A 14918-nucleotide genomic window follows, 5' to 3' on the forward strand; every position below is an offset into this window, starting at 1 on the left:
CCACCAGGGAAGCCCTGCTTTTTTTTTTTTTTTTTATCTTCAAGGCACTTAATGCATTTCGTGTCCATGTATCATGAGTCTCACTTGCTGGAAAGTGAGCTGCTTAGGCTCTATGAATGTGGGTCTCACCTGTGGATGATCCAGCCCCCAGGGGACACTGAGAGATATCTTGGGACATTTGTGGCTATCATGACCAGGGGGAGCTCCTGGTGCCAAGTGGGTGGGGGCAGGGAGTCTGCTCCATACCTCACAGCACCCACAATGACCTCCCTGGGGGATGAACTGGCCCCAGGTCAGAAGTTCTGAGGGAACCCTGGGGTAGGTCAAAATGGATCTCAAACGTGTCCCCTAACCAGCATCACCTGGGAGCTTGGAGGAAATGCAAAATCTCCAACCCCACCCCCAGCCAGGACTGCTGCTCACATCCTATAAGTCTCAGGACGGGTGGATGTCCCCAGTGCCGAGCAGGAGGTTGGCGGAAGGAGTCGGGGGTGGGAGTTGGGGGTGTGTGTGCAGGGATCATTTTCTAGGGTCAGTTTGTCCACCCGAGTGGCAGGACCAGAACTAGCTCGGAGGGAGGCCCAGCCGGTCCCTTGAGGGAGAGTGTGTGAATCATCATGGCCATTTCCTTTGCATTAAACACAGCACTTCAGCTGTTCCTGTAGGCACTGGGTCGGGGGCTCTGAAAGGCCCAACTGCCCATCCTGTTCTCTCCAGCCAGGCAGGGCACACAGCAAGCACTTGGGTCCTTGGCCAGAACACTGCTGTCTGGCCAGTCAGCTGTTTCTGCCCTGGGAGCTGTAGAGGTCTCGGGGGTGACAGGAGCGGGTGGGGGGAGGGTCTGCAGAAGCAGCCCAATCTGGCCTCAGCAATGTGACAGAGTTCTAGGGCCTTCTCAGAACCACCCCCACGCCCTGCAGCAGTCCTCCTTGGCCTCTTCCTGGCCTGCGGGAGGCTCTTGGAAGGTCAGGTGGGTAGGTCACTGACTCTGTCACAAAGCTGACGGACAGCTAGCTGCTCATGGTGAACAGGGGCAAGGACAGGAGGGCTGCGACAGCCCTCTCCTCTCAGCAGGGCTGAGGGTCCAGGGCTGGTGGTCGGGGCAGGCCTGGAGGCACAGTGTGCAGGGACATACTGTCTGATGCCTGCTTTTCAGGCCCAAAAGACACAGAAGGGCTGGGAACCAGGCTCCTTCTTCCAGCCCCATGCTAATGAATTCCCCACCAGAAATGTAAACAGCAGACAACAGAGGCTGAGACACGCTGTTATTATGGTTGATTCAATCAGCGAAGCCTGGGTGCCGCCTCCTAATTTTCTTCTCTTTTGTCTCAGGATCAGGAAGGGGAACCCAGTTGACTCCATCCAGCTACAGCCTGCACTGGGAGCCCCGACTCCCTTTCTCTCCCGGCAGACTGGAGGGCAGCAGGGCCGAGGGAGGGTGATGCTCCGCCGAGGACTGAAGCCAGGTTCTGGGTCAACTCTATTGTCTGCAGAGCTCCAAGCAGTGCCTCTGCCCTTCCCCTAGTGTCTCCATAATCGTACCACCAGAAGCCTGCCTGGTCAGGGCCAAGTGGCTGGGGTGGCTTTGACCCAGCTGGGCACATCCGGATAAAGGTGGCACCTGGTATTTTGTGCTGAAAGCTTTGTGTTTTATTTATTTTTCAAACAGAAAGGCATTTGTGCTGTCTGGAATTGCTCGCGTCCAAGCGAAGGTGGTTGTGCCTGGTCGCCGTGCAACGTTAAACAGATCATCAGCAGGAGTCCACCCCCTTCTCCTCCATGAGACACACACAGAGAGCTCAGAGTGACACTTCCTCGAAGGTGCAGTTAGAGATGGATGAAGGCTTTTGTGGCCAATGTGCAGTTCTGTGTCACGGCTGGTCCGGGGTCCCAGGAGGTGGGTTTCCAACCCACAGGCTTCTTCAGCCAAAGCTGAAGTGCCGTCACCACGTGGCACTCTCATGTCAGAGCCCGTGGGAAGGTGGAGCCACTGAGCTGTCCTCAGAAGACCCTGGTCTAGACTGGACACGACCACCTTGGGCCAGGGGCCCTCAGGAGTGGTCGGCCCCTCTTGGATGACATGACCACTTCTCTTCTCACCTCAACTTTCAGCTTTGACCCTCACCCCAAGTGGGGAGAGCTGACCACAACTGACTGACACCATCATCTCAGTGAGAAGCAGACCCTGGGACTGACCCTGGCTCCTCCGACAGCAGACAGGAGGGGTAGCCTTGCGGGAGGCTGGTGGATGAGACAGCTTGTGTCCTCTCCTACACCACACAGCATCCCCAGGGGCCTGGAAGCAGTTCTCCTGGGGCTGGTAGGACCCTGGAAGGAGGCCAGAGCCTGACAGACAGAGGCTGGGCAGGCTGGAGATCCAAGGACGCCAGGGACTGGGGTGGCAGTGTCTAAGACATGAGTGGGGTCCACTGGGGTTCCCCCTCTTTGCTGGTGTTGCAGTGCCCTTCCTGGTCCAAAAGCTGGCTCAGAGTGAGGGGAAACGGCAGGGCCTTGAGGGCTCCAGTGGAAGGGATGGAAGGGGAAATGTGGGGACTGAGGGGTGGACAGGCCTGTGGTATCCCCAGGACATCCCAGGAAGCTGATGGCAGGCAGAAGGGCAGGGACCCTGCTGTGTGTGTGCTTTAGGTGACAGGGCGTATGGAGTGGGGACTCCTAGAGCAGACCCCATGGGAGGTTCCTACTGGATTTGGGAAGAGGAGCCCCTGAGGGACCCTACCCCATTGTATGGGTCGCACCCATCCATCTGAAGACAGGCCCTGGAATCTAGCAGATCACTGGATACTGCCCACTGAGGGCAGAGTGAAGCGGGGGCAGGCAGTCACCAGCAACGCTGGGTTTAGGACAAGGTGCGGATGAGGTTCCTACCCCCGCGGGGGTCATTTGCCTGGCATGGGGACAGCGTCAGGCCGGGTGAGCTTCAGATGTGGGTGCTGGTAAAAGCCAGACAGATGTTCCTAGAAACAGGCCCAGTACTTCCATCAGCACTGGTGGGGGTGCTTGAACATACATCCTTGTTCCCTGAGACTGGCAGGGAAACTGACGGAGCTTGTGCATTCTCATGCTTCTGGAGCCTGGCTGGCAGCAGCAGGCCAGGACCTGTGGTGACCGCTCAAACAGCAATTAAATGCTCCAGGTACACTCGGGCCAGAGTACCTGCTGAGCCCAGGCCCACAGGGCACGGGGGCCTGTCCTCGTCAGGGAGCGCAAACAACCCCACTGCCACAGCAGGTCTTGCTGGCGTGGGTCTGGGCAGTGACCCTGACTGAGACAGGAGTAGACTAGAGATTCTAGGAAGGGGCCTGGGCCGCCGGCTGAATGGGAGGAGGTGGCAGGAAGGGTATGCGTAATGGGGTCAGGCCTAGAGGAGCCAAGGCCGTGCAGGAAAAACACAGCCAAGTCCCCAGAAAGGGCCCTCAGCCCTGGCTCATCCCTGGGGGCGTCTGCTGGTTGCCCTGACAACACTAACACAGCTCATTCCTATGGAGGGGAGGGTGTACGCCAGCCCCACAGGGCTGTTAGTCCCCTGCACTCCTGAACCTGAGCTTCATTTGTGCCTGGTGGGGGAAGTTGAGTCACGTGGCCCCTGACCCTGGCCTGCCGGGAGTCCCTGGGCACCTGGAACCTCCCCATATGTGTCTCTGGACCAGAACCAAAGAGCTCAGCCCCAGGTCCTGGGTGGCAACCTCCCCATGTAGGCAAGCCGCACCGAAAACAGGGAACAGGGTGTCTCCGGGGTTCCTGAAACCATACGTCCACCCACCAAGCATAGCCTCAGGTAGCAGGAACCACTAACCCTGAACAGGGCCTCCAACTAACCCTGAACAGAGGCTCCCTGCAGGGCCCTCCTAATGGAAACCACTCAGGGTGTCACGTGACAGCGCCTGGCCCCTCTGCTAACACTGGGGACACTCCGCCAGCTGCATGCTGCAGGGCTCCAGGGGAGGCTGAGGGTGGCCACAGGTGCTAAGTTGCTCAGTCCTGTCTGACTCTTTGTGACCCCGTTAACTGTAGCCTTCCAGGCACCTCTGTCCATGGGGATTCTCCAGGCAAGAATACTGGAATGGGTAAGCTATACCCTCCTGCAGGGGATCTTCCAGACCCAGGGATCGAACCCAGTCTCCCAAATTGTGGGCAGATTCTTTAACATCTGAGCCACTAGAGAAGCCCAAGAATACTGGAATGGGTAGTCTATCCCTTCTCCAGGGAATCTTCCCAATCCAGGAATCGAACCGGAGTCTCCTGTATTGCAGGTGGATTCTCTACCAGCTGAGCCACCACCGGCAAGGAGGACAGAGGCTGGCCACTTCCATATCGTCCAAGCTGGGGTGTGTGGGGAGGAGGGTCTGGGTCCCGCCCCGCCTCCCCTATGAGTCACCAGATCCCCACGCCCGAGGATGACATGGCCACACGGCTTTGGGAAATACTTTTAAGAGAAGAATTTGTAAAAGTAAGAGTGGGGCCCCAAGGCTCGGGGTGCAGGATGTGGGGTGTAGTGTGGTCCCAGGTGGCCCTTCTATGTGCAGGCATGGCCTGGGGGCTGAGCTCTACCCCTCAGGGGAGGTGGGGCGGGGCCCTGTGCATCTTGTGGGGCTCCGGCTGGGTGGGGGCAGAGCTGTCACCACTTGATGAAGACCATGCCAGCCAGGACAGTGTAGCCCAGCACCAGGAAGAGGACCTTGAGCAGCCGGTCACTCTTCTCCTCCAGCTCCTTGGCCAGGATCTCGAAGAAGGTGACGAAGAGGAAGGTGCCACCCGCCAGGCCCTGCAGTAGCACAGAGGCCACGCTGCTGGGCACACCCTGGGCGCTCTCAATGCCCAGGCCAAGGCTGATGCCCAGTGGGATCATGGCGCTCACGGTGATGGCCAGCTTGGCTGCGTCCCTCAGGGCCATGGCACTCCTGGCCATGCTGATGCCCAGGGCCACAGCCACCAGCGTCTCGTGGATGGCCACTCCCACGAACAGGCTCACCACCTTCTCCCCTTCCTCCTGCAGGCCCAGGGCCAGGCCCTCAAAGACCGAGTGGGCCGACAAGGCGAAGACCAGGCTGAGGAGCCGCAGCGGGCTGGAGCGTGACAGCTCCTGAACACTCAGGCCGTGGCTGTGCCCATGTGGCTCTGCGTAGAGCGTGTGGCCCCGCTGGCCACCCATGAAGGGGCTCTCGTACTCCGAGTCGCTGCCAGCGTCTGAGCTGGCATTGAATGTCTCCAGGTCGATGAAGGCTGGCCTCTCTTTGCGGAAGGTCAGCACCAGCTGTTCCAAGAAGACAGTCATGAAGAAGCCCAACAGCATGATGGTCTCGGCCAGTGGGTAGTCGGTGCTGATGTGCGCGAGAGTCAGGACTTCCAGGAGCTGGAGTGGAGAGTGCCAGGGGGAAAGGATGGGAGAGGTTCAGAGGCCAGAGACCGTAACCCCACTGCCCACACAATAGGTCACCAGATATGACCATTCAATTGACAGAAATACCCAGTTCATACAGGTTTTAAAAAGGGGAGGGGACAGTGACTCATCCTCGATGGATTGAAAAAAAAATCTATTAGAAAGGGAATAGAGCTCATGCCACTTCCACTCTGTTGACCAACTTGTAAATGGTTTGGAGAATTCCCTGATGGCCTGGTGGTTAAGAATCTGCCTGCCAATGCAGGGGGACACAGGTTTGATCCCTGGTCCAGGAAGATCCCACATGCCTTGAGGCAATTAAGCCCCTGGGCCACAACTACTGAAGCTGTGCTCTGCAACAAGAGAAACCACCGCAGTAAGAAGCCCAGAAGACCCAGCATGGCCAAAAATAAGTAAATAAATAAATAATAGTTTAAAAAAAAAGAATCCATGCTTCCACAGCAGGGGGCACGAATTCGATTCCTGCTGGAGAAACTAAGATTCCGCATACTGCTCGGTGTGGCCAAAAAAATGAAAAATAAAAGCAACCATTTGATACCCTCTAAGATACCCTTCCTTTCTGTACTCCTCCAGCCATCTACAGGTAGCTTCTAAAACAAGCAAACAGACAAATATTAAAAAAAATAAAATAGTGTAGTGTGCTAAAGATATGTCCACCAGGAACTTCAGAAAGTGACCTCATTTGGAAGAAGGCTCTTTGCAGACATAACTGAGGTGCAACAGGCTGAGCTGTGTCCCTGACAAACAGAAACTTTTATATGAAAGTCTCCCAGTCCCTAGTGCCTCAAGTGTGTGTGTGTGAGCCCTAAGTTGTGTCCAACTCTTTCTAATCCCACGGACTGTAGCCCGCCAGGCTCCTCTGTCCATGGGATTTCCCAGGCAAGAATACTGGAGTGGGTTGCCATTCTCTTCTCCAGGGGATCTTCCTGACCCAGGGATTGAACTCAGATCTCCCTACCTGCATTGCAGGCAGACTCTTTACCGTCTGAGACACCAGGGAAGCCTGGTGCCTCAAAACCAACCCTATTTGGAGAAAAGGTCTTCAAATAGGAGATTCAGTTAAAAGAAGGCTGTCAGGGTAGCCCTAAGCCACTAGGTGGTGTCCTAACAGGAAGAAGAAGAGCCATCCTGTGAAGAGGCTGCAAGAGATGGCTGTCTGCAAGGCAGGGAGAGAGGCCACAGGAGGCCCCGCCCTGCCAGCACCTTGATCTCAGACTTGTGGCCTCCAGCCCAAGGAGAGAGTAAGTGTCTGCTGTTCAAGCCCCCCATCTCTGATCTTCTGTCATGGTCACCCCAAGAAACTCATTCATAAGATAAGGATCTTGAGATGACATCTTCCTGGATAAGGATGGGGCCTGAATCCAATGACAGGTGTCCTTCTGAGAGAGAAAAGGAGAGACACATAGAGAGACACAGGGAGAGGCCATGTGATGACGGAGGCAGAGATGCGGTGATGCTCATACAGGGCCAGGGACACCAGGGACTGCAGACGATCCCCACAAGTCGGGAGGGACACGGGATAGATTCACTCTCATGGCCTCAGAAGGACCCAGACCACTGACCCCTTGGTCCTGGACCTCTGGCGTCCAGATGGTGACATCAGTCAGGCCTTCTGGCCCTGAGGCCTCCACTGGTTTGCTTCCACATGACTCAAGAGGCTGTTTCTGGGGCCCCCTGTCACTCCACCCTCCTGGGTGAAGGTGCTGAGAACCAATAGGAGGCTCGCCAGCACATCTGGCTGTCTTCACCAGACCCCTTGAGCCAGTACCATCCAACAGAACCTTCCAGATGACGGAAACGTTCTCTGTCTATGCTGTCAAACATGGAACCCACCAGCCACGCGTGGCCCTTGAGGACTTGAAATGTGGCTGGTGCAGCTGAGGACTGGCCTGTTGAATTGTGTTTGATTTCAATTCACTGAAACCTGACCAGCTGGAATGGTCAGTGGCAGCCACACTGGACCACGAAGCAGGAGCTCCAGTGGGGGCTGGCGGGTGGCCAGGAGGAGGGGCCTGGCCCACTGAGGTATTGGGGAGTCTGGGGCAGGGGTATGGCACAGGAGTGGTTCTGGGAGGACTGTGAGAGGGCCCTGAGTGCTGAAAGGGAACAGGGAGGGGCAAGGCCATTACAGTAGTCCAGGCTGGTGGTGACACTGTCGGAATTCAGGAAGCGGGTAGAGAGTACATCAGAGAGGACTCAGATCTCATCCTCACTGATGCCAAGTGCACAAGTTTCCCAGGCTCCGTAATGGAGGAACACAAGCTTAGAAGTGTAAGACACTGCCCAGCCCTCAATGTCAGCAGTCCAGGCACAGGATAGGGCTTGTAGATAAAGCAGACAGCACAGTGAGGAAGCCCATGTGGCCAGGGACTGAGGGTGACTCCCAGCCAAGAGCTCGGGAGAAACTGTGCCCCAATTTGACAATCAAGAAGGAACTGAACTATGTCTTACAACCACGTGAGCTCAGATGCCAACCTGTCACCAGCTGAACCTTGGGATGAGACCACAGCCCAGCAGATACCTCTGCTGCTGCCTCATGAAAGCCAGCAGCCAAGTGTTACCCAGACTCCTAACCCACAGAAACTGTGGTCTTAAAATATGTGCTGTTTTAAGATGCTAAGTTTGTAATAATTTGTTATGCAGCAAACATCTGACTGATACAGGAGTTGAAGAGAGGCCACAATCGTCAGCTTCAGGACAAAGAGCACATGCCTGGTGCGAGTGGTCTGGTCAAGTAACGACTGATGAGCATACCATCTGGGAACCCCAGGTCTTGCTCAAACCCCCTGTTTACCAGGTAAGACCCAGAAAGGAAAAGCTACCAGCTCATGGTCACATAGCAAGTTCATTTTCTACTTCCCCTCACTCTTATAGTGTCAAGGTCCCTAAGCTTGATATCAGGGTTGAAAAGTACCAGAGATGGGGGAGGGGCAGGACAAAGGTAGGGGATTAAGAGGTACAAATTATTATGTATAAAATAGGGACTTCCCTAATGGTCCAACGGTTGAAACTCTGAGCTCCCAATGCAGGCTGCCTGGGTTTGATCCCTCTTAAGGGAACTAGATCCCACATGTCTCAACCAAGAGTCCAAATTGCCGCAACCAAGAGTTTGCAACTAAAGCTTCCACACACCACAAAGAAGATTGTGCATGTAACAGTGAAAATCCCATGTACCACAACTAAGACCTGGTGCAGCCAAAGAAATAAATAAAGACAGAAAAGATTAAATAAATAGGCTACAAGGATGTATTACACAGCATGGGGAATATAGCCAATAGCTTCTAATAACTATAAAGAAAGTGAAAGTGAAAGTCGCTTAGTTGTGTCTGACTCTTTGCGACCCTATAGACTATACAGTTCCTGGAATTCTCCCCAGGCCAGAATACTGGAGTGTGTAGCTGTTCCTTTCTCCACGGGATCTTCCCAACCCAGGGATCCAACCCAGGTCTTTCACATTGCAGGCAGATTATTTACCAGCTGAGCCACCAGGGAAGTCCAAGAATACTGGAGTGGGTAGCCTATCCTTTCTCCAGCAGATCTTCCTGACCCAGGAATTGAACCAGGGTCTCCTGCATTGTAGGCAGATTCTTTACCAGCTGAGCTACCAGGGAAGCCCTTTAATAACTATAAATGGAGTATAACCTTTATAAAATTGTGAATCCCTATGTTGCATACCTGAAATTGACAAAATATTGTACATCAATTATATCTCATTTAAAAAAAAATGGAAAAAATAAAAGCAGCAGAGATGCTTGGCCATAAGGTGCCAAGGGCCACTACTGCCAGCCCAGGGAGCCTTACCTTTTCCCTCACAGCCGGCAGTAAAGCATTGAAGCACGTGGCCAGAAAGACCCCACCGCCAAAGGTGTTGCAGAGCGAGAGGATCTTTTTCGAGCGGTGGGCCTTCTCAAAGTCCATCTCGATGATCTTCACGGGGAGCAGGGAGCCGAGCAGCATGAAGAAGAACATGCCCACCATGCAGAGGATTTTGGCCACCAACAGCTTCACCATGGTGGTGTCCCCTGGCTGCTCTGATCGCCGTCTGGCCAAACCATGTGTGGGTGCACACTCCCGTCCCACAGTGCGCTAGGGGGTCCAACCACACAGCTGGGGGCTCATGCCTCAGTCCAGCCTCTGTGAATGTCAGGGGCAACCGCGTCAGCTGTTGGACTGGTCCTCTGACCAGCTCAAGAAACCAAGCCCATCACCCCCAGTATTTCTACCCACTCCAGGCCTAGCACACGTCATTGTCTCCTGCAGAAAATTCTCCACGGCTGCACTGTCCAGTATGGCAGTCACTAGACACATGAGTTTGTGTAAGTTAATTAAATAAAATGCAGAAATAGGGACTTCCCTGCTGGCCCAGTGGCTAAGACTCCACTGCAGGGGCTAAGACTCCCCAGTGCAGGGGGCCCGGGTTCAATCCCCGGTCAGGGAACTAGATCCCACATGCCACAACTAAGACCCAGTGCAGGCAAAAAAAATAATAAACATTTAAATAAAATTCAGTAGAATTCAGCTCCTCAGTCACGCTAACCATATTTCAAGTGTCCAGCAAGCACCTGAGTCTAGCAGCCACCATACTGGACAGCAAAGAGAACACTTCCATCATTGCACAATGTTCTAGATCCCCCTGTCCTTATGTAAAATCCAACAGCTTTACCCTGAAACAAAGGTTCTGCGCTGCCTCCCCTCACTGGCCTTTGTGGTCCCTGACTGTGGCAAGCCTGCTCTCTTCCCCAAGCCACTTTTCCCTAACCTTCCAGTGATGCTTGCCTTTCAGATTGCTGCCTCCAGGACCCCTTGAGGGGGCCTCCCCCTGCCCTAAATGGTACCGGCTGTACCCACCTCAAGGCCCAGAGCAGAACCGATGTTTCAGTAACAGTTGGCTGAACAAACGGATGAGCTGAAGCATGTGGACCTCTTTATGGGACACGATGAGCCAAACTGAAGTCGATCTCGCCCTAGACAGACCGAAAATGTCACCATTAATACAAGAGACTGCGGCTGCCCCCCAACCTCTCAGTTCTCACTGCCCGCGTCCCCGAGTCAGTTCAGATGCCACCAGGGGGGAGATGTCTCACACCCCGGCCCTAGGCATCACTGGTGATACAGGAAACTACATAAAATCCCCGAATGTCCTTACTTGCCTTGGGCTGCGACTTCCACAGGATCAAGAAGTCTGTCTTCCCCAGTCCGGAGCCAGGTACACAGTAACCGCCCAATAAATATCTGCCAAGAATCAGGAACGCCGCAGGCAGTAGCGTAGAGGTGAGGGTGGCCTGGACGCCCTCAAACCGGGGGCTAATAGGGCTAGGCAGAGGGGACGGTCTCATTCATTCATCCTCTCACTCAGCATTTATTGAGCACCTTCTGTGTACCCAGCGCTGCACCCGGCGCCCCGCTCGACAGGGGACAAGTCACGCTGCGCTGGGGGAACCCGACGCAAATCAAAGGCGGGGCCTCGGCTAATGGGCAGCAGAGCCCGCCTGGTCCCGAGCCGCCCAGGCCCGGCCCGCACGTACCTCCGCCGGGTCCTCGCCCGCCTGCTAGAGCCGTCTGCCGCTCAACTGCCGGGCGGTGTCTACCCTTCTGCCGGGATCCCGGCCGAGCCCTAGCTCGGCGCGCCGCTGCCCACGCCCCGCCCACGCCTCTGACCAGTGGCCGCCCCAAGCGCCGCGGGCCACGTTCTTCACGCCATTGGCTGTTACAGTTGCCACTCAAACTGCAACTCCACCTCTCCTACCGGCAAGGGAAAGTAGTTTCCTCCCACTGAGCGGCGGGTACGGCCACTGGACGGCTCCGGCGGGAAACTAAGACCTTAGAAGAAAGGTTCCGGGAGTATTTGGCTTCCAGAGCTGTCCAGGGGCTCCTGGTGCTGAATCCCGTTCGGATCGAGGCTTGGCCGTTGTCAGGAAAGGATTTACTACGAGTGACTGTCCCTCTCGGAGCGTCCTGGCTGCTGATGCCCTTCCTGTAGGCTTAAGAAGCAGATTTATCCCTTCAACATCTCTGCTTCCTATGTGCCAGGATATTTTCTTGGAGAACTTCTGTCAACAAAGCAAAGCTCTCTCCCCTTTTGGAGCTTACGTTCTAAGAGACAGAAAATAATCAATAAACATAATAAGTAATAAAATTATATCAGAAGGTGACAAGTGCTCTGGAGTAATAGAGCCCAGCGAGGGTTATCAAGAGTGTTGGGAGGTGGTTTGGGATATACACACACACACTGCTATATATGACAGATAACCAACAGCACCTACTGTATAGCACAGGGAACTCTACTCAACATTCTGTGATAACCTATATGAGAAAGGAATCTAAAAAAAGAATGACTATCTTATGTACACCTGTGGTTAATTCATGTAGATGTGTGACAGAAAAACTGATATTGTAAACTTATCATCAATCAATTAAAAATAAACAAACATTTTTTAAAAAGAATGAATATATGTGTATGTATAACAGGCATTTTTCTGTAGACCTGAAACCAACACAACATTGTAAATCAACTTTACTCCAATAAAATTAAAATATATTTTAAAATAGAGTGCTGGGTGGTGAATTGCTATTTTGAGGCTTTTTTGTTTGATTGATTGTTTTAGGATATATACCCAGGAGTGAATTTGCTGGGACAAATGGATGTTTTTTAGACAGGGAGAAGGAGACTTTTTAAAAAATAGCTTGATATTAGCCCCCAAAAGGCAACCAGAATTAAGAAAGAAGAGACTGTATTCATTTGTTAACTAAAATCTTATTATCAGCCTACCATGAGCCAGGCATGGGAGAGTTACCAAGAAAAAAATGGAGAATGCTACAATATAGATGAATCTTAATCCATTAGGCTAATTGAAATAAGACAGTCACAAATGGATAAATACTGTATAATCCCACTCACAGGAGGTCCTAGAGGAGTCAAATCCACAGAGACAGGAAGTAGATGGTGGGACCAGAGGCTGGGGGAGGTTGGGGAGTCAGTGTTTCATGGAGACAGAGTTTCAGTTTGGGAAAATGAGAAAGTCCTTGAGATGATGGTGGCTATACAACAGTGTGAATGTGCTTAATGCCACTGGGCTGTGTACTTAAAAATGGTGAAAATGGTAAATTTAATGTTATGCATATCTCACCACAGGGGCTTCCCAGGTGGCTCAGTGGTAAAGAATCTGCCTACCACTGTAGGAGACACAGGAGATGCTGGTTCCATCCCTATGTCAGGAAGATCCCCTGGAGGGGGAAGTGGCAACCCACTCCAGTATTCTTGCCTAGAAAATTCCATGGACAGAAGAACCTGGCGGGCTACAGCCCTTGGGATCGCAAAAAGTCGGACGCAATTGAGTGAGTGAGCACAGAGGCAGATTTAATAGGCAGACCTCTAAGATGATTCCAAATGACTCTTACATCCTAGGAGTCACATCCTTCTCCCCTTCTCCAGCTTAGGGTTCACCCAGTGACTTGATTCCAATGAAGAGAATATTGTCAAGTGATGGGATGTCATTTTCATGATTAGGTTTCAGAAGACTGACTTCTGTCTTCCTAGCACAACTCTCTCTATTGCATTTTCAGCTTGGTTTTGTTTTTTTTTTTTTTTTTTTGAGGGAGGGGTGCTGCGCCATGCAGGTGTAGAACCTTAGTTCCTCCACCAGGGATTGAACCCTGGCCTGCAGCAGTGAGAACATGGAGTTCTAATCATGGGACCACCAGGAAACTCCTTCAGCTTGTATGTTTTGGTAAAGCAAGTTGAGATGCTGAAAAGGCCCATGCTGCAAGAAACTGAGGGCGACCTCTAGCCCAACAGCTGAGATCTTTGGCACAAGAGCCTTCAGGGAACAGAATGCTGCCAACAGCCACGTGTGATCTCGGAGCAGGGTCCTGCTCCTGTTGGGCATTCAGACAACTCATGCCCAGTGGACACTTTAGTCACAACCTTTGAGAGATCCTGAAATGGGGGCTCAGCTAGGTGAATCTGGATTCCTCACCCACAGAAACTTGAGTTAATAAACATTGTTGTGGTAAGCCATTAAGTTTTGGGGTAATTTTTTATGCAGCACAAGATAACAATACATATATAAATGGAAAACTGTAGATTGTACTAAGAATTATTCAGAAAAAAAAAAGAGTTCTGCATTAACCAAACAAAGAGTGGTGAGGAGTAGGGGAGGAGACAGAATGTTTGATGTGAAAGTAAAAAAGAGAGGACTTCTGTGGCAGTCCAGTGGCTAAGACTCCATTAGTAGGCATGGGTTTGATCCTTGGTTGGGGAACTAAGACCCCACATGCCACATGGCAAAAAATAATAGCTGGTCATATTGGGGGAACTGAAAAGCCAGGCTGGCTGGATGCTGGTGAGTGATGAGGAGAGCTGAAGGTCAGCCCCAGAAGCCACGTTAAGGCATTTGGATTTCCCCATCAATGCACTGTGATTCACTGATGAAAACTCATTGAGGAGTTCTAAGCTGGTGAGGGCTTCCCAGGTGACACTAGTGATAAAGAATGTAGGAGACACAAGAGCCACGGTTTTACCCCTGGTGGGAAAGGTCCCCTGGCATAGGGAATGGCACCCCATCCCAGTATTCTTGCCTGGAAAATCCCATGGGTACAGGAGCCTTGTGGTCTACAGCCCATGGGGCTGCAAAGAGTTGGACACAACTGAGCAAGTAAGCGCAAGCTGGTGATCCAGCTGAAGCTTTATAGTGATTTTGAGACCTATGTCCACACTTTGGTTGAAGCCTTTGAGAGATCCTGAACTTTAAGGACTCAGCTAAGTGAACCTGGATGCCCGATCCACAGAAAGACAGAATTGTAAAGGGAACAAGTGAAGGCAGGGAGACCAGTGGAGTAATTTGAGGAAGAACTGGTGCTGGTTTATTTTTATTTCTTTATTTTTTGCCGCACTGTGTGGCATGTGGGATCTTAGCCCCCCTGACCAGGGATCAAGCCCGTGCCTCCTGCAGTGGAAGCTCGGAGTCTTAACCACTGGACCATCAGGGAAGTCCCAAGAACTGATGCTAGTTTACACAAGGGCATTCACAAGGGAGATGCAGGGAAGTGGATGAATCTGAAATCCATCTTGGAGAGTGAACTGACAGGACTTGGCATTGGTGCTGGTTTGTCTGTGGGTTGTAGGAGTAGGAGGTGTTGAGGATGACTTGTAGTTTTCTAGTTTGAGCAGTTAGATAGATCCCAGTGGTGTTCACTAAAATAGGAAAGACTGGAGGAGGCACAGACATTGAAGGTGTCAGAAGACTAAGTTTGGCTTTGCAGAGGTTAAGTATGACAAGTCTATAAGTTCTTAACGTTTAATGCCACTTTCTGCCTGTATGGAACTTGCTTCATGACAAGCATGCAATATATCGTAGCTATTTTTTTTTAATGACGCATAGTTTATTTACAATGTTCTGTCAATTTCTGCTATACAGCAAATGACTCAGATATATATATATTCAATATATATATATATTCTTCTTCATATTCTTTTCCATTATGGTTTATCACATGATAT

The 14918-nt window shown here is 52.2% G+C and overlaps 1 protein-coding gene across 4 annotated transcripts; it reads right to left on the reverse strand.

Annotated features, from left to right (window-relative positions):
- Positions 1-4433: 4433 nt before the first annotated feature.
- Positions 4434-11082, reverse strand: SLC39A3 (solute carrier family 39 member 3). 4 transcript variants are annotated; one of them, XM_043466152.1, is made up of 5 exons: positions 10945-11082; positions 10570-10651; positions 10268-10383; positions 9221-9553; positions 4434-5371 (listed from the first exon to the last, which is right to left on the reverse strand). In XM_043466152.1, the coding sequence occupies exons 4-5, from the start codon at positions 9428-9430 to the stop codon at positions 4637-4639; spliced, it is 945 nt and encodes a 314-aa protein (XP_043322087.1). In that variant the 5' UTR covers positions 9431-9553; positions 10268-10383; positions 10570-10651; positions 10945-11082; the 3' UTR covers positions 4434-4636. The 4 variants fall into 4 exon arrangements, with proteins under 4 accessions (XP_043322087.1, XP_043322090.1, XP_043322089.1 ...); XM_043466155.1 differs by having other exon boundaries at positions 10566-10651; XM_043466154.1 differs by having other exon boundaries at positions 10566-10732; positions 10945-11049.
- Between the last annotated feature and the right edge of the window lie 3836 nt (positions 11083-14918).

The sequence above is a fragment of the Cervus canadensis genome, chromosome 4 (genome assembly GCF_019320065.1).
Source record: "Cervus canadensis isolate Bull #8, Minnesota chromosome 4, ASM1932006v1, whole genome shotgun sequence".
Lineage (NCBI taxonomy): Eukaryota > Metazoa > Chordata > Mammalia > Artiodactyla > Cervidae > Cervus > Cervus canadensis.

Coding starts and splice junctions, on each gene's coding strand:
- SLC39A3 (XM_043466152.1), bottom strand. CDS start 9,430: ATGGTGAAGCTGTTGGTGGCCAAAATCCTCTGCATGGTGGGCATGTTC. Junction 5,372..9,220: donor TGCCGGCTGTGAGGGAAAAG/GTAAGGCTCCCT, acceptor TCTCCACTCCAG/CTCCTGGAAGTCCTGACTCT.